Raw genomic sequence first — 19,177 nt, forward strand, 5'->3', positions numbered from 1 at the left:
ACATGTTGTTTATGGATTTGGACCTGTCGTGTCTTCTGCGGTACAGCAATTTTGAGACTAAGAGGGAAAATGAAAGAAAGCCACATCAGCCCCAAGAATCAAATCCAGTTTTTCATACCCTCATACTGAGCATGTATTAAGTTCAGTCGTTTCTTTGCTTCAAGGCACCTGGGCACCGATGCTACCACTATGCCAGACTACCTTCACCTTTGACGCAAGATCCAGTGATATAGTACACCATTTTGGACATTCATTGGTGTGGAAGTCACTGAGATACCTGCAATCACTTTCTGAACGCTGGGGAATATTTGGCCCATTCGTGAGATTTCCCTCGGCTTTGGTCAACTATTTCTTGCACCATCTCATCAAGCTCTACCTTGTGTGAGCAGTGCTTCTGGTGTGGAAGGTGAGCCAAATTAGAGCAATCTCATGAGACTCTCCTATAACTCGTTGACAGCTTATTGCCTTGCCCAGTGCTAGGCATTCCCAACTGAAGAACACTCTTTTTATGTACTATCGTACCGACCAGGCTTTCCTTCCTTGACCCTGTGTCTTGATTATTTATTTCTTTTTCGTTCTCAATATTCATCTAATTCTTTGGCAGCCTCTTCGTTGGATTCTGACAGATGTGATTCAGCTTGAACCATTGAGGTTGGGCTTCAGTCGTGAAGTCAGTCGGCAACGGAACCATGTCATGGGAAACCCACAATCACCATCAGCACCAGATATCAATTCACCACGACCCTCGACGCGTCAGTAGATGTATGGAATGATTCTGTAGGGCACCTGTCGGCAGTATTCGTCCCACAAGGCTCCATACTTCTCGCGACACCTTTTGTCGTCATCCCTCTCGCGGGTGATGAACAAGAGCACATAGTACAGCGGGTAGAGCCACGGCAGCATAGCATCCCCCGGGTGGCCGAGAGCGAGCACGATGCCGACCGCCTCGAGCGTCTCGCCCAGGTAGTTGATATGGCGAGACACGCCCCAGAAGCCCCCGCAGAGCAGCTCGTGCTTCCCGTCAGCAGACCGGACAGTCTTCACCGGCGACAAGCCCAGCGGGGCCAGGGCGGCTGGGGGCGCGGCGCGGCGCTTGAACCAGTACTTTTGGAGGTTTGGCCCGCGGCTTAGGGCCCAGCCGCCGAAGTAGACGGCGGCGGCGAGGAAGTGGTAGGCGGGGCCGCGGTGCGGGTTCGGTAGGCGGGCGGCGACCAGGAGCGCAATGGGGTAGAAGAAGGGGTAGAAGCAGAGGCAGCCGAAGCCGAGCTTGACGCCCACGCGCTCGGCGAAGAAGTCGTAGGTGTAGAGGTGCACGTTCTCCCACCACAGGTACTCGGCGACGAACCAGGTGAGCAATGCCGCCGACAGGGCGACGCCCGGGTTCGGGTCGCGAGATGACGACGCGTAGTGCGCGGCAGCGTAGCTGAGAAGGTTCAGCTCCAGGTGCACGGCGCCGACGAGGTAAAGGTACATCTTGGCGTCGAGGACGCGCCCCGCGGCGACTGTACGCGGGTTGTCAATCCTGCCGAGGAAGAAGTCGGCGAGGATGCTGGGGGACCGTCTGGGGCCCTTGGCAACGATCCAGGCGCTGAATGCTAGGCCGATGACGAGGGAACACAGGCAAGTGGTGACGCTGTGCTCATACAAGTAGTCCCATTGAAGCACCCCGGCCCAGCAGAGGGCAGACCAGGCCAGGACGGACGTCATGATGACCGGTATACCATTCCTTGAGGCGAGCCAGTCAGTCTTGCGATCGCTATGGCTCGATCTCAATGTAAGCGGTGCACTCACAGTCGGTACCGGAGAGGCTTCCCCTTGGAGTCGCGCACATATCCGTCGATCTCGTGCGCGGGCAGAATGAGGTGGAGTGCGAGCACTCCCAGCTCGATGAGCGGTGAGACGAGCAAGGGACCTACTTCAACCATCATGTCTCTTGCTCAGGGCCCGAATCCCTTCGAACCTCTACGGCGCACTTTGGTTTGGGTGAGTTCGGCGATTGTCTGAGGGGAAGATGTTAAGCGAGATGTGCTGGAAACTGTGACGGTCCCTCATCCTAGGTAGACGTCGCTCGGCACGTGACTTTCACCTCTACTCTGACCGGGCCAAGCAGGCAGCTACCACCGTATATTGAGGAGCTGTGTTGCAACATAAAATCTCTCCTTGGTCGTTACATATGTGGTTAGAGGCTAGATCAACATAGCTATGTCTGATATCTCCCTATTCTGCTAGATTTGTTTCACCGTCCTCGACCTCGCTCTTATCTTCCCTCCTTCCACTATGACGGTAGCAGCTGTGCCCGTCAAGTTCCCCGTGATCTGCGAGGAAGCTGACATTGAACCAGAAGTAAGGTAGCTTCCAGGCAAACCTCCCAACCCATTGCCATTGCTCAAGTAACTGACCGAGTAGTAGATCCTCAATGCCGTTCTGGACGTGGACCGTTTCGTTCTGGTTGCCAAGCCTGGCCCATCTCAGCTCCTGACAAAGTACGACCGGCCCATCGATGGCGTCCACACCGCGTTCACAACACCCTTTACTGCAACGCTCCCCGACGGCATCGAGACTTTGAGAACATTCATGGCTGGTGCCAAGATCAAGGGAGGTATCAGTTCTAAGGTCTTCATTGTTCTGGATCAACAAACGGCCCAGGTTGGGAACACTTGTCAAGTAACGACCCACGACGACGATTCGGACGAGGACAACTACGAGTTCCGAGTGCCCCTTCGTTGCGAGCTTACTTCGGCCCTAGCCGCTGCACAGGCCTTGGAGGTGAGCCCGGACCAGTACGGCCACGAGACTGCACGTGCTCTACGAAATGAGGCTGCAATCGCTGGGGGCGTCTGGACACAGGAGAGCGTGGAAAGACAACACGCACACGCTGGTGAGAGAGCCGCACGCATTTCTGTAGCTCAATATCCGCAGAGCAAAGACTGGGACGAGTTCAGTGGTACAGTACATTCCGAGGATCTCAGGCCATATGTTCCTGTCTTTTGCACTGCCGACATAAATCTTGAGGTATCCCCCCCCCCCGCCTTTGTCCATTTTCCTCGTGTCTACACACTTTTGGTGGTGATCTTAGGCGTAGCTCGCTAATGCCTTGATGGAAAATACAAAGACCCTCAACACCTTCACACAAGAGGCTTATAGCACGCTCCCGGAAACTGATCCGACTATTGCTCCTTATACTATGGCCTTCGTTACTTCGCTCCAGCATCCCTTCCACAGCGGCCCGGCCACCAAAGAACCACTTAAATCGGTCCCAACACTCCCATCGATCCTCCTTGGCGCCTCTCCACAGGAATGCGACGTTCTCACCCGTCATCACTTCCCACCCCAGGATATGTCTGAGCTTAATTATAATCGGTTCATCGTCATGGACAAGCTGACGGAGGAAACCCAGACCGTGCTCCTTGCCTGCAACAACGAGCTCAATCAGCTACAGCTGCTGAGGTCTGATTTCAAAAATGCGCTTCTCGCCATTCTGGCACCGGAAAACACGATTCTCACCATGAACGAACAAGCATCAGAAGCAGCCTCGAGGGGGGATGGTGTTGCTCGGTGGCATTGGGAAATCTTTACTTAGGTACTTGTGACGCCGCTTGGGAAAATGCAGACGAGGGCAGTTAGCGTGGCCTTTCAGCTCCTATGGATCTATTTCAGTAAAATAAAAAAAGAAACAAAAAAAGATCTGTCAACCAAAGGGATAAAAGAAAACATTCGGCTCCCGTCTGCATTGAGCTCTCCGACACCATTACCAACCGAGCGCGTAAGTCTCGAAACATCCGGTGGCATCGCACTCATTTCATTCTTGAAGTACACAGTCTATGGCCCAAATTCTTCCGATGCTTCAATTCTTTTCCGTGTGACCGGTGTGCGTATCTGTGAGACAGGTCTAGCACAACTCAAGCCGGCGGAATTGCTCGATGCTCGCGGCCAAACTTCTCATTTGAGCATCGGCTTGAGATAGCTTCTCCTCCTCGGCATTTTTCACCGCTGTGCTCACCTTTTCCGCCCACCCTTCACTCGTCATCAGTTTGCGCTGCCTGTCAGCCAAGTCAGTGAGCTTGGTCAGCTTGGCTTGTGTCTTCTCGATCAGAGCCGAGGCATCCGCCTGTTTTCCAACATCGAGGTAGACAGTAATGGCAGAAGAGACAGGGAAAACAGCGCATCCGGCAGGTAAGTTGTCGCTCTCTCCCAGAACGCTCAAGGAGCGTAGTCCCTTCCCAGAGAGGGCCTCAATATGCCTTGCTTCCGCTTTGATTAATTCTAGGTCTGCTGCGGTGTTGCAGGAGATATATGCTGGACACGGCTGATTAGCGCTGGGTTCATTCCGACTGTAGGAGAGTTTCGATAATTTTTATGCACGAACCTGTAACATCTTGCTTGATCGCATACTCCGCCATCAAGGACCGAATACCCTTTGAGCAAGAGATGAGAAGCTCGTATTGGCTTGCTGCCCGAGAATCTTTCAGACCCTCTTCATACTCTGGGTACCGTGCTATGACGATCGACGGTGTGGGATCCCCTCGCCTCCGCGGGAGTCTTTGCCACAGCTCCTCACTCAGGAATGGCATAAACGGATGTAACATCGTGAGGCCACCTTCCAAGGCTGCGTACAGAGTGTCAATGGTACTCCGTTTGGCCTCTTCTGATCCATCATGGAAGATAGACTTAGAGTTCTCCTGAGGACGAATCGTGATGAGTAAGTGAAATTCAAACGGTTGCGAGTGTGCAAGCTTACAACGAAAACATCACATAGATCATCATACCAATATTGATAGATGATCTGCGATGAACGCGAGAACTCTCTATCTTCGAGAGCTCCATGGATTGCGAGCGCACTGGAGTTCAGCCTGTGGACGATCCAACGTTCTGGTAGAGTCTCGGCGCCCGTTCTGGCGAGCTTCGCAGGAGGAGAGTAGTCGTCCGGAATTTTCCCAAGCACATATTTTGTCGCCTGGTAGATCTTGTTGCAGAACCGTCGATAGCCAGCCATAATCTTCACGTCGAAGTTAATGTCGCCACCTGAGTTCTGATGTCAGCATTGATTCGAAGGTGTATGGTTGCAAGAACTTGTGCTCGGGGGAATTCATTACCTCCTGTCGTGTAGTTGATCAGTGAGAAGCGCAAGGCATCAGCACCACACTCGGGAATACCGTTTGGGAACATGTCACTCTGATTCTTGGTGGCGAGTTCCAGCTCCTTCTCATCGAGGTTTCCCATCTGAAGACCTTGCTGTAAGGCTTCGAGTGAAGTACCCTCCATGACAGCAATCGGGTCGATGACATTACCAAGTGACTTGGACATCTTACGACCTTGGGCATCTCGGATGAGTGAGTGGCAATACACCTCTTTGAAAGGGACCTGGCCAGTCAATTTCAAGCTGAGCATAATCATTCGTGCAACTAGGACTTGGTCAGCATAGCCTTTGGTGAGACAGAAACGAGAATCACCCACTCCAGAAAAAAAGGATGTCCCAGCCGCTCTCCAAGACACTGTTAGGGAACAGTTTCTGCATGTCGTGGGTCTCTTTTGGCCACCCAAGCGTTGCGAAGGGCCAGAGACCTGAGCTGAACCATGTGTCAAGAACGTCGGGATCCCTTGTCAGGGAGATGTCTTGACCGGGGAACATATTCTGCGCCTTCTCCCTAGCCTCAGCCTCTGTTCGGGCTACAACCCAACGCTCGCTGGATTCACCAATTTCCTGAGCCTCGCCAGCGAAGTGTACGCAGTATGCCGGGATCTGATGGCCCCACCAAAGCTGACGAGACAGACACCAGTCATTAATACTTTCTAGCCATCTGAAGTATTCCTTTCTGGATGACTCTGGTCTGATGCTGATTGCTCCGCTGCGCACCGCCTCTATTGCGGGTGTTGCCAGCTCTTGCATCTTCATCCACCACTGTGGCTTCATCACGGGCTCGATGATGTCTTTGGATTTGATGCACAGGCGTATGGACATGGGGTTTGGCTCTTTCTTGACGAACAGTCCAAGCTTCGTGAGTTCCTCCTGGAGAATATACCGGACGTCGTATCGTTTCAGCCCCTCAAATCGACCAGCGTTGTGATTCATAGTGCCATCGTCATTCAAGATATTGATGAAGGGCAGTCTGTGGCGTGTACCAACAGCAAAGTCGTTGGCGTCATGTGCGGGCGTTATTTTCACCGCGCCAGATCCAAATTCCGGATCAGCCAACGGATCCGCGATAATTGGTATCAGACGATCAAGGAAAGGATGCTGGATGAGTTTGCCAACAAGGTCTTTGTATCGCGGGTCGTCCGGATAAACAGCCACTGCTGTGTCACCCAGCATCGTTTCTAATCGAGTTGTACCAATTTCCAGGGTCTTATCGGATTGGTAAACCTGATATCTGAAGTAGGTCATGACGCCAAACTCGACCTTGCGGTCGTATCCTGGTACTTCGAGAAGCGTCCGACCAGGCAGATCTTTACTCCCAACCTCTAGGTTTGAGATGGTCGTGTTAAGGTGGACACACCAATTGACCAGTCGATTAGATCGATAGATCAGTCCATCGTCATAAAGACGAACGAATGCTTCGATGACGGCCTCGCTCATGCTGGGATCCATGGTGAACGCCTCTCTCGTCCAGTCGAATGACCCTCCGAGGCGGTGAAGCACAGTGTTGATCTTTGTGTGGTATCTGGAGTAGATGTTAGACTGTGTATACAAACATGACTCCATCGGGCGAGTAGGCTGGGCTTTACTCATTCTTCCATTCGAGCGCTTTCTGGACAAATTTGTCCCTGCCTAGATCGTGTCGCGTTCGTTTTTCCTTCTTCCAAAGCATCTTTTCGACGACAGTCTGCGTGCTTATACTCGCATGATCACATCCAGGGAGATACAGAGTCGTGAATCCCCTCATTCTCTGCCAGCGGATGAGGAGATCTTGAAGGGCGGTGCCCAGAGCATGGCCACAGTGTAGAGCTCCCGTGACGTTCGGAGGAGGGAGCGTGATTACGAAGGCACCGGCGGGCATGTTGTCGCCATGCTGCGTGAAGTGCGGCTCGAAGAAGCCCTGATTCGTCCACCAGGCGTCCCAGGCCGACTCGACGACGGCGGGAATGTACGCTTTGTGGTAAGGGGAATCGAGTGACCCGAGGACTGCATGAAGAGGTGTCAAATTAGTCTTGGGCAAAGCGTTGAAAACGACAGCCACGCAATTACATAAAGAGACATTGGCACACCTTTCTTTGAACCTTCAGGGGTCGAATCGATATATTTGGGTAGAGGCGTTGTCTTGCTAGTGGTCTTCGGTCCTTTGGATGCGGCTGCCGCGGCGGCGGCTTGCTGTTTGAGTTGCTTGTCTGCCAATTTCTTCGCCTTGTCGGCTCTCTGCCTCTCCTTCTCCGCTGCGTACGGGACGTCATTAGCCAAATTCACTGGAAAGGTCTGTATCTTCTGATGAGCAAGCATGTACCTTTTCTATCAGGCTTGGCCTCAACTGCCTCGCTTTTCATGTCCATTGCGACTCCGTAGGCTTGCTGTTTGCCGGGTATTCTGCAGGGTCGATGGCGCACTTCGGCTTTGGACGTGGGGAATGATGGCGGACACGACAGGAAACAGCACCTTTAACGCAACCGGGAATCATACCTGAGCATCGAAAGGCCAGGTACTCACACCTCACGACTACATATTTGTAGGTGAAATACAAAGATGAGTCAAGAGGAGCGCTCGAGCCCTATCTGCGCCGCATAAGCAGGACAGGGGCCGGAGTGAGTCAAACATACCTGTAGTAAGTATTTGGGGTCGCACGCGGGCAAGCATATCATTTCCAACATTGAATGCTTCCCCGGCGGTCCAGCATCCAATGGCGCAAAATCAATTAGAAGCTCCCAGATTCTTCATGCCGACTGCTCATCTTCTTTCTGTGCCCCAGTGCCCCATGGCTAATGAATTTCTCACAGCAAGACTAAGGACTCACAGATGCGAATTGAACAGAGAGCACAGCCCATGAAGTAATAACGCTAATTTGAACCTCGGACTGCATATATACCTATATCTACGGAGTACGGAGATTCGCACCTGCAAAACCAGAGGGTACACCGGTACATCACTCACGCCACAGCTGCAGCAAATTAGAGCACATCAATCAGGCCTAATTCACACTCCCACACTCAACACCCAGATGCCCAATATCTCTGTATGGAAACACTTGTGGGGCTCGAGATGTCTAGGTACCACTGACAACACGGTCTACATAGGTTCAGCGAAAAGTCACAGGTCGTCAAGGAGTGAGCAACTGCTAGGCAGGTTGTTATGACAACCTTGGATCAAAGTCGAATTATGTCCGCGCGTGAGGATCACTTGAACTGTTCAAGTACCGGTCGATTGTTCCTCAAAGTTTGCCGAGGGTGGGTGCAGCTACTGCCTGCCAGTGTGTCTATTGGGATCGTCCTGCTCGCCAAACTTTTGACGCGGAGAGGACTACTCAAGCGAAGCGCAAGGGGACTGGACTGGATGCATACTGCTTAAGAAGCATATTCGAACAGATTAAAAACGAGACCACTTAAGCGAAGCGCAAGAGGTAACCGGTTATCCGGCTCGTCTGAAAAAATGAATCTGTCCCTTCATGAAACCCCCCAAAATCTCTCCTAACGTCCCCAAACCTCGGACATCGGCTGATACCAACACTGGTGCATCATGTGTCCTCAGCACTGCTTCTCAGTCCGGGGGTCGTAGAACACCTTGCAAGCCGTGAGAGCTGTCTCGCAGTATACCAGAGAGCCGCCATCCCATAATCCGAAGATGTTGATGTCCCCACGTGTGGAAAAACAGTTTGCGATTGTGTCCGACGCGTCGGTGTGACAGTGTCCGATGATGTTGTCCTTGGTGTCTCTCAGCTCGCCTCCCGAGTCCCTGTAATAGGCTTTGTCCACGAGGTTGCCTTGGTTAGTTTTGTATTCAGTCGCAGAGTGTGAGTGAGGGCGATCCACTTACTGTAGTGACCCACAGCGTTGTTGAACTCGATGAGTTCTGGGTCGCGAGGATCTTTGGGGCCCTGCGGTAGATATGTCAGTATGTATCACGGTGCCCAGAACGAAGATGCTCGGAAAGCTTCTCCGGTCAGAAGGAACACAAAGTTTGAACGCACACAATGTCCTTCACAGCGCACACCGTGCTTGTTGCCACTGACGTCGTCCTTGCCTTTCTGCTCGTGCCAGCGGTCTATCACGTCGTTGCAGTCAGGCGGTCCGGGGAAGAAAGCGTCTTGATGAAGTTAGCCAAACAACACACAGAACTTGCTAGGGATGAATTAGAGGCCAGTGGTTAGACGCACATTCTACCCTGTTGTCCCCGGTACCATGATGGTCATTCCCAGTTGTCTGCCACATCCTGTAGATGTAGAAGTCGGCTGACACGGGGAAGGCAGCCAACACGGCGCACATCAGAAGGAAGGAGAATGGGCTCAGCTTCATGGTGTCGCAGGGAGAAGGACAGGCTTCGTTAGAGTGACCGCGGTGGAGTGTGGACTGCTTGTAGTTGCACCTGCAAACGAGAAGTTGTGGTGATCTGGTCAGTCAGGCAAACAGTGGCTGGATCGGAGCTTCAAGAGAGGAAAGGAAAGGAAGAGGCTAAATGGCTTGCAACCTACGCTAGAGATACTCTTCGGAGTGGTGGTCTGTGACACGAAGGTCCAGTGAATGCAATCATTCACAGTGCCCGCATCAACTCTTTCCAGGAATGTATCCATTCTTTCGAGGAAACCTGTGGCTGCTTCCGCCATCAGCCGAGCCAGCAATTGTTGCTTCTCAGTTAGGACCTCAGACATAAAGCTTCCACTTCGATGCAGAAAGGAAAAAGCGACTAATTCAATGGTACTGCACTGAGAAGATCTGAAGCTGGAAGCGTACTCTGTGCCGCCCGGAGACGGGCGATTCGTAGACCATCCACTCAACCTACCTTGAAGCCGGCATGGGAGCCACTAACCTTGGATCAATCACTACAAAAGATGAATTGTGTTGTTGGTCTTGCGGTGCCGGTAGGTTTTGCTGGAATTAGAACCCAGGAGGACCGAAGTATCGAAACAGAATCCATCCGGCGGGCCGTTCTCTTGGTGACCAGCTCATTGCAAAATGACTAAGTGGTGGCAACAGTCCTCTCATGATACTCGAACGCCCTCTATATGCATGATAAACTGATGAACGCGATATTTACTTCTTCTTCCCACCCTTGCCGCCTTTGCTTCCCTTACTCTGATTCCCGCCTCCCTTGGCCCCCTTCCCACCTCCTCCGCCGCCAGATTTCCCAGCCGCACCACCACTCATCATCACGGTCAGCTTGCCCACCGGCACCACATTGTTCACATCTTCCGGCTTGACCGTCTTGATCAGCTCCACTTCGCGTGGCCACATCCTCTCCGAGTCCCTGGAGTGCTCGTCGACGTTCCCCTTCTTCCCCGCCTCGAACTTCCACCTCTCCAGGATGTCCTTCAGCGCCTTGCCCTTCTTGGTCGCACCGGGCTGGATCTTCACCTTGTACTTGCACCTCGCTATGGCCGCCCACGGCGCACACACGGGCACGACCTCGACAATCTCATCGCCGGGGAGTGGCGTGCCAACTAGGGAGTCGAGCGGGGTGGATGCCTGCTCCTCGCCGTCATCCAGCACCTCGACACCTTCTTCGAGCATCAGCTTGCGGATTTCCTCGTGCTCGGCGACCTTCTTCTGCTGTTTCTGCTGGGCTTGCTTGCGGCGCTCGCGCCGGGCTTCCTCCTCTGCCAGGCGCTCCGCCTTGGCTCTGGCTTCTGCCTCGGCCTTTTCGCGGCCCTTGGTGGCGCCAATGAGCTCCTCATGCATGGCACGGTCTTCCTCATCTTGGTCCTTGTACTTGGCAGCGATCTTCTTCTGCTTGTTCTTCTTGCCTCGTTTCGCCGGAGCATTCTTCTGCCTTGGGTCTTTCGCTTGTTGTGAAGTAGTGGCAGTGGAGGCCCTCGATGCCTCAGTAGGAGCCTTGGTGGCCGTCTCTGATTCTGTGTCTTCAGCATCCGAACCAGCCCCTGGCTCAGCAATTTTGTCGCCGTTTACACCATCTGCGAACGGATTCTCGTGCTCGCCACCGTCAGCAGCCAAGGCCCCCGACATCATCAGCTCGGCAGGCTCTTCGAGGCTGAGCTCATTGACATTGTCCTTCACATGGTCTACCTGGTGGTCGACGTGATCATCGTCGTCGGTTCGCACGTCGATGTCATCGCCACTGTTCGACTCGTCGTCGCCATTCATCTGCAGCGGATTCTGTCTCCGAGAGCCTTCGTCGTCGTCAAGGCCGCCATCTGAGTCGTTCTTGTCCTGCTCATGCTGTGCTACCTCACGCTCAAGGTCGGCTACTTCTTCTGCGAGCTCAGCTTCGTGGTTTTGAGCTTCTTGAACGTGTTTGGTTGGCAAAGTCTCCGCGTCCATAAGCCTGTGCTTAACGTGGTTACCCTTGCTCTCCTCGCTAATCCTGAACAAGAAGCCGAATCCCAGTATCAGTGGCTGTGGAGGAAGGTAATTCTTGTTGCCTCGCACCATAAAGCTTCCGGAGGGCAAGAACTCTCCTGCAGGGGCGGACTTAGAGACCTGCTCTGCATTGACCCACCAGGCTCCCATACCAGCTTTCGAGTCCCAAGCATTTGATGAGCAGACTGACAGGCTGCCAGCCTGCGACAATGTGGAAGGGGGAACGGGGGCATCCGGCGTCTTAGGGTTATTCTTGACGATGACGGATGCAGCACCGTGCATGTCAGCATGAACGTATACGTCTCCCTTGCGAAGGTGCTTCTTGTACAGCATCTCGTTCTGCATGGCATCTCGGCCACCCAGGACAAGGTAGCCATCCGAAGAAATGAACCATATGAACTTCTCGAACCAGCTCTGGCGGCGCAGCTGGTGTAGAATTGGCTTCTCCTGCTTGAGTCCCTTCTTGAGGTCTTCGGCAATCTTCTTTTCAGCACTCTTCAGAGCCAACACCGAATGACCAACGGTCTTCTGTTCTTTTTCTGCAGCCGTCTTCTTCTGGTCGTAGTATTCGCGGGCATTGGCATATGGGGACAGTCCGAGATTGATCTCGATGGAAAGCTTAGAATCCAACTTCTTGCGCTTGTCTCCCTCGTCATCGCTCTCGTCTTCTGAGGTATGTTCCGAGTCTTCGTCGACATCTTCTTCGTCCTCCTCCTCCTCCTCGGCAAGAAGCAGTGTCATTGAGTTCTGTTCCAGATTCAAGGGCAATTTGATGACCTGAGCCACAGGATTCCGTCGCTTCTGCTCTCTCTCAATCAACTTGCCGACGGTGACCCAGTCCATGCCCTGCGCTATGAGACCGTTCACAGCGTCCAGGGCCTCTTGTACTCGGTCGACGTTGGCCTCAAGAGCGCCGGCCTTGCGCATGTTCAGTATCTGCGCTTGCTTGAGGCCTTCCACCTTTTGCTCTTGTATTTCTCGGACAGCTTCCAGCTTGCGTTTGGCAGCGGCTTCCTTGTCATTGAGTCTTGACTCGAGCTTCTGTCCCTCAATGGACGAGAAAAATTCGTCTACCGTCTTGTTGTAGTTGTCGAAAGTCAAAATGGTATACGTGTCGTCCTTTTCGAACTTGCGGGGCACGAAGGGTTGGAAATCTTCATAGAGGAGACTAGGTGGCATGTCTCCTTGTGGCTGCGCCGGCCCGGCTGCTTTAGGTTCACGGCTCTTTGCAATGATGTATCCTTTGCAGTTCGTCGAACCCGTGATATCATCCACTATTCTCCTGGCCTCTTCCAACGACTTGAAGAGCGCGTCGAATAAGGTCTCATTCTCGAGCACATCAGCTGGCTTGGTGGTCGGTTCGAATCCGGTGGCTAGGAAGGCGTGATCGACCACTATGGGTGGCAATTCCTCTATAGTTGTTGCCAGGCCCCTCCGGAGCTCATCTCCTGCCTTTCTCTTGGGCTTCTTCTTAGAGGCGTCCACGGCTTCCACCTTCGCCACTGACTTTTTCAGCGCTTCTCGTACTCGCTCTTTGGTCAGAGGCGGGACACCTCCGTAATTTTGGCGGTTCTCGAGGCTGTACGTCAGGCCTACCCTCTGCGGTTCTTGCCCCTCTCCCTCGTGAACGGTCCGCAATATTGCCAGGATCTTGAGGTCGGCATCAGTGAGGATGACGTTTCCGGATGCAAAGAATTCGAGGAAGAGTCGGTAGCCGCCGTCGCTGAACTGCAACTCTATTATCCTGTCTGTGCCTATCTGCGACAGAGAGGTGCATCGCCGGGTCTTGAGGAATTTCCTGAGGCGAGAGGTAAAGGCCGAGGGGGCGGCGGCCGTGGGGCGAGTGAACTCAGTGGTGTGGAGTCGGAAACCAGAGTCCACGATCAGCTGTTCCTTCTTTCCGGATATCGCGAACTTGAGGAGAAACTTCTTGGAGGAGATGTCGTATATATTGGCGAGTCGAAGGCCGACAAGAGCTTGAGAGAGCTCATTGGTAATGGCCTAGGATCAAGGCGAATGCGCGTCAGCGACCTCGTTCACCCTCACATCAGTACTGCGCGACAGGACTGGAGCATACCTTGACGTCCAAGGAAGAAAAGCGCTGCTTCATTTTGGGCGATCCGATACAGTGTCTCTGAATTAAAGCGAGCAACGACTGCTCCGGAGGGTGGCGAGCGTGGTGATATGGCTCGAAATTTGCGGCCGGCGAGCTGGATGCGGCAGTGTATGGGCGGAATGGTGGGGCGCCCGTCGCCGTCTTACATCACATAATTCGGTACGTCATCCCGACCCGGACCCTCATCATTAGACCACCCCTCCCCTCCCCCATACCTCGCCATAGTGACATGGCCGATTGTTCACTTAAATGCCCAAGCACCATGTGGTTTTAAAGCAACACTAGCACAAGCCTATCTGATGTCTCAATTCCGAGTATTAGACTGGTTTGAAGACCAAGAAGTTAAGTGTTCTAACGTGTCTTGGTGTATTCAGCCTAGGCACTTCCGCGGCTGTATGAACCATCACAACCCACCTGAGCCTACAGTTTATTTGTAGCATACGCCATAATGCCTCGTACCGACAGTCTCTGTTGCGTAAGTGCAATGGTAGTGACACTGACTCTGCTGCAACGTAATTGTGCTCAACCTCTAAAAATGTGTCACATACTTGACAACAGAGCCTTGCTTCTACAGCTCAAAGTGCTATCTTCCTTGGAATCAAGGCCAAGGTGGACAGAGCCGTGGCACTTCTCCCATTCTGATCAATTGGCCGACCATAGCTCTTATTAATCTGCTCATCATGGGATAGATTCAACCGCATAGCATTCATTCTTCAAGGACATGATAGGTCTCGACACGTGAAAGACCCCTTGATATTTGCCAACCGCTGGGGGCTACCGTCCAGCCGTCCTGCCCGTCTGGGACGGTGGGGTCGCATTGAGCTTCCGTTAGCGCCCAGCGTTTCTATGGCAACGATGGCCCCCTGCATGATCGGAGCTGTCAAGGTCTTCATGGCCGGCCGCAGATCTGTAGCTGTGGAGAGCTTCTGGGGGTGAAGAGGAGCAGCATGAGTGCTCGCGATGATTGAAGTTGTGTAGATGTTCGCGATTTCCAGCAGAAGCTTGTAGGGCAGAAGAAGAAACAGTCACATGCAATCCGGGCTCTGTGACGCGTTGCTCCATTCTCTGCTCACGTTCCGACGAATTGGGCGCAAGCACATGCACAAGTCGTGGATGGTCAGCTCGCCCGTGCTTGTGGAGGCCCAATGGGTTCGGTCCACGCTTGCCCTGATCTCTCAGACATGCATGCAGAAGAGGAGAGACCGGCTGGTGAGAGCCGTTGGAGACAGTGATTCTCCTCCCCCATCCCAGCCTGCTGAATTAAGTGCGTGGCGCATCGTATTCCCGGGCGCGGATGCCCACATGTGGTACACGGCCCACTTCCCCAGCCATCAGCATTTGTACCTCACTGATGTGCTCTGCAGTGCAGCAGGCTGCAGCGTCCCACTCCCACAGGCCGGTCCAGAGATCACACACAGATCGAGGCTCATCAGTGCGGTCCAGCCCAGTCCGACCCAGGGAGCCCGGGCATTGGACGGAAGGTTAATAAGAAAGGTGGTGGTTGGGCTTGCTCGACCTGACACGAGGCGCGGTCTACCATGCCACAGCCCGAGATGGCGTCAGGGCCGGGCCCTTTCTGGGGTGCCTGACAGCTTCTAGGGGCTTTTCCCTGCTGGCCAGTGCCTTGATGACGGATTTCCCCTGCCGGCGTGCAACATGGCCCGGGTCGTAATGGGACGGGTCGTAATGGGACGGGAGACGATGGCAGCTCATCTCGCCTGGGTGTGATTTATCTAGGTAGGTACAGCGGCAAGCTGAGGTTGCAGGCTGGACGTGATGGGATGGATGGGCATTGAGCGCACGCGCCGAGCCGGGCTGGGAGAAAACTGGGACTTGCCCCAATGGACAGGGGTGCAAAGGTTATCCGGAGCTATGATCCCTGCTCGCTGAGCTCGACCCTCAGCAGCTGTAAAGGAAAAGATCGGGGGGAGGGCACCGGGGGGTAAACAAGAGCTGCAGCTGGCTCCACCGCGAGTAAACACAGGCACAGCAACGGGCACAAGAGGGGGAAGAGATCAATCATCTCACCATTCAGACACCCTTGAGGCCCTGCTGCAGCCAGTAGCAACGGTTGATGGGCCAGGAGACGGACCGTCTCCCCCTCCGCAGAACCCCAGCACTAGAGTATTTCAATGCCCGCCGTCTCTTGCTCCTCTGCCTCTCGCCCGCGTCTTCCCTCCTCCTCTTTTCCTCACTGCTGTCCTCCACTCACACATCCAGACACAACATCCTCTTCTCCATCTTCGCCATACCACACACATCGTAGTGTCAGCCACTTGACCTGTTGTGCTCGGCCCCCTCCACGCACCCTCTTCCCCAGCCAAAAAGGAGCTCGATCGAATCCCCAGAGTACAGAAGGAGTCCGTATCAATTGGTAGGGTCCTTCTCTTCTTCTCCTTTCTTTCGACTTCTTTCCCCAGGAAGAAGCCAGAGGACTCTTCTTTTCTTCCTTGTCAAGAGGTTGAGAGGAGGACGACTCTGCGCGCCCATACAAGGCAGTCAACCTGGATTTTGAAGCGAGAGTCCCCGTCCCCTTCAGCATCTTCCCCTCGTCGTACCGCGACGACGACAAGAAGGAGTCGGGCAAGACCAGCACCAGCACCACTACCCACGAGGAGCTCAACCTCCACCTCCCCCACCACAAGCCCGGGCGGGAAGGTAGTCAGGTCTCTTCTTCTTACTCCGCCGCCGCGGCCGACCTTCCTCCCCGCAGGGAGCAGCACCGCTACAGCGAGGAAGAGGTCTTCGTCACCCGTGAAGAGGACCGGTACCGCCGTCCCGGTGTCCACCGTGAAGAGTACTACCGCGAAGAGCTCAAGGAGCAGCAGCCCAGGTATTCCCAATACCCATCTGTTTCCTCTGCCCTGTCCCTGCCCTTCTCCACCCCGCCTCCGCCGCCCCCGACGCCCTCTGCCTCGTGTGTGTGTCCTGACCTACGCCCAATTTCACTCGGCCGAGCGCGCCTTGTCGTCACTGCACATGAACTCGGCCCGGTCTGTTCAGGCTGCGTGTGGATCCGCGGCAGCATGGAGCTGAGATCTGGACCCACGTGGCCAGGGGCCCTTGGGCACCAATCGCCTCGAGCTTCATGGCATCGGGTGTGGAGCTGCTTCGCATGTATTGGCCTCGGAACAACACCAACAATACCAGTAAACACAACTTGGGCTTGACAGCTAACACTGAGTGTTTTCACTCCAGACCTCCCCGTTCTTCCTACTCTGAGAGACCTCCGCGTTCCTCATACTCTGATACCCGCATTGAGATCGACACTCACCGACACCACGACCACCACCACCATCACCACCGGCCCGAGTCTCGCCCGGCCATCCCCTTGTCTCCCATCGACAACATCGAGCGTGGGTACCGTGCTCGATCCCAGCCTGGTTACCGTGAGGACGTCCGCGTAACCGAGACCACCGTCGACACGCCTCTGCGCCGTCCCGTCGTCAAGGAGACTGTTCACCACGACGAGCACATCATCGAGGCCCCCAGGATCCGCCCTGCTGTCAACCAGACTGTCCGTGTAGACGAGACAGTCGAGATCGATCGCTCCCCGCGTCACAAGCATCACCACAAAGCCAAGATGGGTTACTTCGACGAAGATGGTGAGTTGCCTGTTTTTGTTTTCAACATGGTTTCCTTTGTTGTATTCTGAGAATGCCCCCCATGTAGGCCACTATCACTCTTTCCGGCACGGCCTCCATAAGGCCGCTGATCGTATCATTCACCCTCGAGGTCATCATGAGACCATTGAGGTGACTGAGGTCCGGGAAAGCCGTCCGTCTCGCCGTGTAAGCCAGGCCGCTTACGGAGATGAAGCCCCAAATTCAGTTACCATTCCCTGCCACCACATCCGGATCGGCGACATCCTGATCCTCCAGGGCCGCATCTCCCAGGTCATCCGGATCTCCACCTCCTCCGCCACCGGCCAGCACCGCTACCTCGGAGTCGACCTCTTCACCAAGCAGCTCCATGAGGAGTCCTCGTCCATTCACAACCCCGCCCCGAGCGTTGTTGTCCAGACCATGCGCGGACCCATCCTGAAGCAATACCGCGTCCTTGACCTCCAGGACGGCAGTGGTGAGTTCTCCATATCCCAAGCCAGTACTTGTCTGATCTGGAGGCTGACTGTGTACCTGAAGTTGTTGCCATGACCGAGACTGGTGATGTGAAGCAGTCCTTGCCAGTCCTTGACCAGTCCAACCTCTATGACCGCCTCCAGCAGGCCTTCGATTCCGGCCGCGGATCCGTCCGAGTGCTGGTTGTCAACGACCAAGGCCGCGAGATGGTTGTTGACACCAAGACACTGCACGGTTCCTCTCTGTAAGGGCAGACCAAGTCAGGGCGTGGAGGTCGCTTGACTTGGTGATCCGCCAGAGCTCGCTTCATTTTCCATGGTGATTCTTGAGCATTGGTGTCTGGTCTCTCGCCGGGTGGCTTTCCAGCTCTGGGCTGGTCATGAGGTAATGACGGTTTACGAAGGATGGTTTTGGAATGAATCAGTGATGTCCAGAGTCAAAATGAAAAGCACATCTGGTCGAAGGGTTGGGTCTTTGGGAATAATGCTGGTACTGGATTGGAACACCAATGAGTTTCTCATACTCCTCTGATGTCAATCTGGATAGGTAAGTAGTTTTATGTACATGATCTGGGAATGTAATGAGGGACAGGATTTGGATTCATGATACGTATTTCCCAGCTCGTGGTCATAATAACGTGGCGGCGTGAGTGTGTCACTCGTACTTTCCATCGAGAAACTCGTTCGAGTATGACATGTGGCCTTTGCGCATTGAGGTCAGTGTAGAGGGTAGTCGAAGAATGATGGTTGCCAAGCGAGCCTCACTCAATACTGTCAGTCATGTAGTATGCAAAGATTAGGTTGAGCGGTCATAAGCCCACGCATTACTGATACCAGCTTGGAATTGAATGTTGAATAGCCTAGAATATGGATTCCAAATATCTGGTTCGTCATTGTATATTGCGGGCAAGCACCGTCCAGGCTGCTGCTTGTGAGAACTTTTGGCCTTAGTCTGCCACAAACATACAAATGAAGCAACGAGAGACACTCTTGCTGCGCCTGAGCGCACATTATCTTTTTCATAGATCAATAAATAGTTATAGGGCGTTGGGTCCCGTGTGTGCTATTCTTCTGGAAGTGCAAAATCAAATGTTGAATGCCCACATTTCTAACGGCCTTGGACGACTTCGATCTTGCAGCATTCCTAGCTTGGCCCTAGCTGGGCGTCTCTGCTTGCAAAGTCTAAGTATGAGGAACTAGGAGAAAGATATAAATAAACCGGTGCTGATCAATATGTGCCTATGCATATACTATGTACATCTGCCGATGGTGATTTGTGCTTCATTTTGAAAGCGAAATGCTCAGATCCTGCCCATGCGACTGGGACATTTGATACACGTTGTTGAACAGACACAGCAAACACCTTGAATGCGATGGAATTATGAGAAATACCTGTAGGCCAGGACGACACATCCCGAGACATCAGTGTCTCCCTAGGGAATACAATGACTGAAAGGACATTTTAAAGCCCACTATATTTGTGAGCCTAGGGTTTAGAGCTGCTAGTTATGCGAGATATCTGTGGCTTC

General features: G+C 53.7%; 6 protein-coding genes across 6 annotated transcripts; 2 read left to right on the plus strand and 4 right to left on the minus strand.

Moving 5' to 3' along the window:
- Positions 1–753: 753 nt before the first annotated feature.
- On the minus strand, positions 754–1,928 carry INS49_001910 (uncharacterized protein; the record flags this gene model as incomplete). The annotated part of the gene is made up of 2 exons (XM_043162729.1): positions 754–1,726; positions 1,792–1,928. 2 exons carry the CDS (start codon positions 1,926–1,928, stop codon positions 754–756), a joined length of 1,110 nt encoding a protein of 369 aa, XP_043031235.1.
- Positions 1,929–2,277: 349 nt separating this feature from the next.
- Positions 2,278–3,580, plus strand: INS49_001911 (uncharacterized protein; the record flags this gene model as incomplete). The annotated part of the gene is made up of 3 exons (XM_043162730.1): positions 2,278–2,343; positions 2,410–2,766; positions 3,113–3,580. The coding sequence occupies 3 exons, from the start codon at positions 2,278–2,280 to the stop codon at positions 3,578–3,580; spliced, it is 891 nt and encodes a 296-aa protein (XP_043031236.1).
- A 309-nt stretch (positions 3,581–3,889) lies between these two features.
- Positions 3,890–7,482, minus strand: INS49_001912 (uncharacterized protein; the record flags this gene model as incomplete). The annotated part of the gene is made up of 8 exons (XM_043162731.1): positions 3,890–4,296; positions 4,367–4,679; positions 4,739–5,022; positions 5,094–5,402; positions 5,455–6,659; positions 6,724–7,120; positions 7,204–7,368; positions 7,437–7,482. 8 exons carry the CDS (start codon positions 7,480–7,482, stop codon positions 3,890–3,892), a joined length of 3,126 nt encoding a protein of 1,041 aa, XP_043031237.1.
- Positions 7,483–8,667: 1,185 nt separating this feature from the next.
- Positions 8,668–9,435, minus strand: INS49_001913 (uncharacterized protein; the record flags this gene model as incomplete). Its single annotated transcript, XM_043162732.1, has 4 exons — positions 8,668–8,903; positions 8,957–9,017; positions 9,132–9,226; positions 9,297–9,435. 4 exons carry the CDS (start codon positions 9,433–9,435, stop codon positions 8,668–8,670), a joined length of 531 nt encoding a protein of 176 aa, XP_043031238.1.
- Positions 9,436–10,170: 735 nt separating this feature from the next.
- Positions 10,171–13,564, minus strand: INS49_001914 (uncharacterized protein; the record flags this gene model as incomplete). Its single annotated transcript, XM_043162733.1, has 2 exons — positions 10,171–13,455; positions 13,532–13,564. The coding sequence occupies 2 exons, from the start codon at positions 13,562–13,564 to the stop codon at positions 10,171–10,173; spliced, it is 3,318 nt and encodes a 1,105-aa protein (XP_043031239.1).
- A 1,035-nt stretch (positions 13,565–14,599) lies between these two features.
- On the plus strand, positions 14,600–17,897 carry INS49_001915 (uncharacterized protein; the record flags this gene model as incomplete). Its single annotated transcript, XM_043162734.1, has 5 exons — positions 14,600–14,779; positions 16,066–16,487; positions 16,769–17,175; positions 17,243–17,650; positions 17,713–17,897. 5 exons carry the CDS (start codon positions 14,600–14,602, stop codon positions 17,895–17,897), a joined length of 1,602 nt encoding a protein of 533 aa, XP_043031240.1.
- Positions 17,898–19,177: the final 1,280 nt, after the last annotated feature.

This window comes from Diaporthe citri (assembly GCF_014595645.1).
Source record: "Diaporthe citri strain NFHF-8-4 chromosome Unknown scaffold_1, whole genome shotgun sequence".
Lineage (NCBI taxonomy): Eukaryota > Fungi > Ascomycota > Sordariomycetes > Diaporthales > Diaporthaceae > Diaporthe > Diaporthe citri.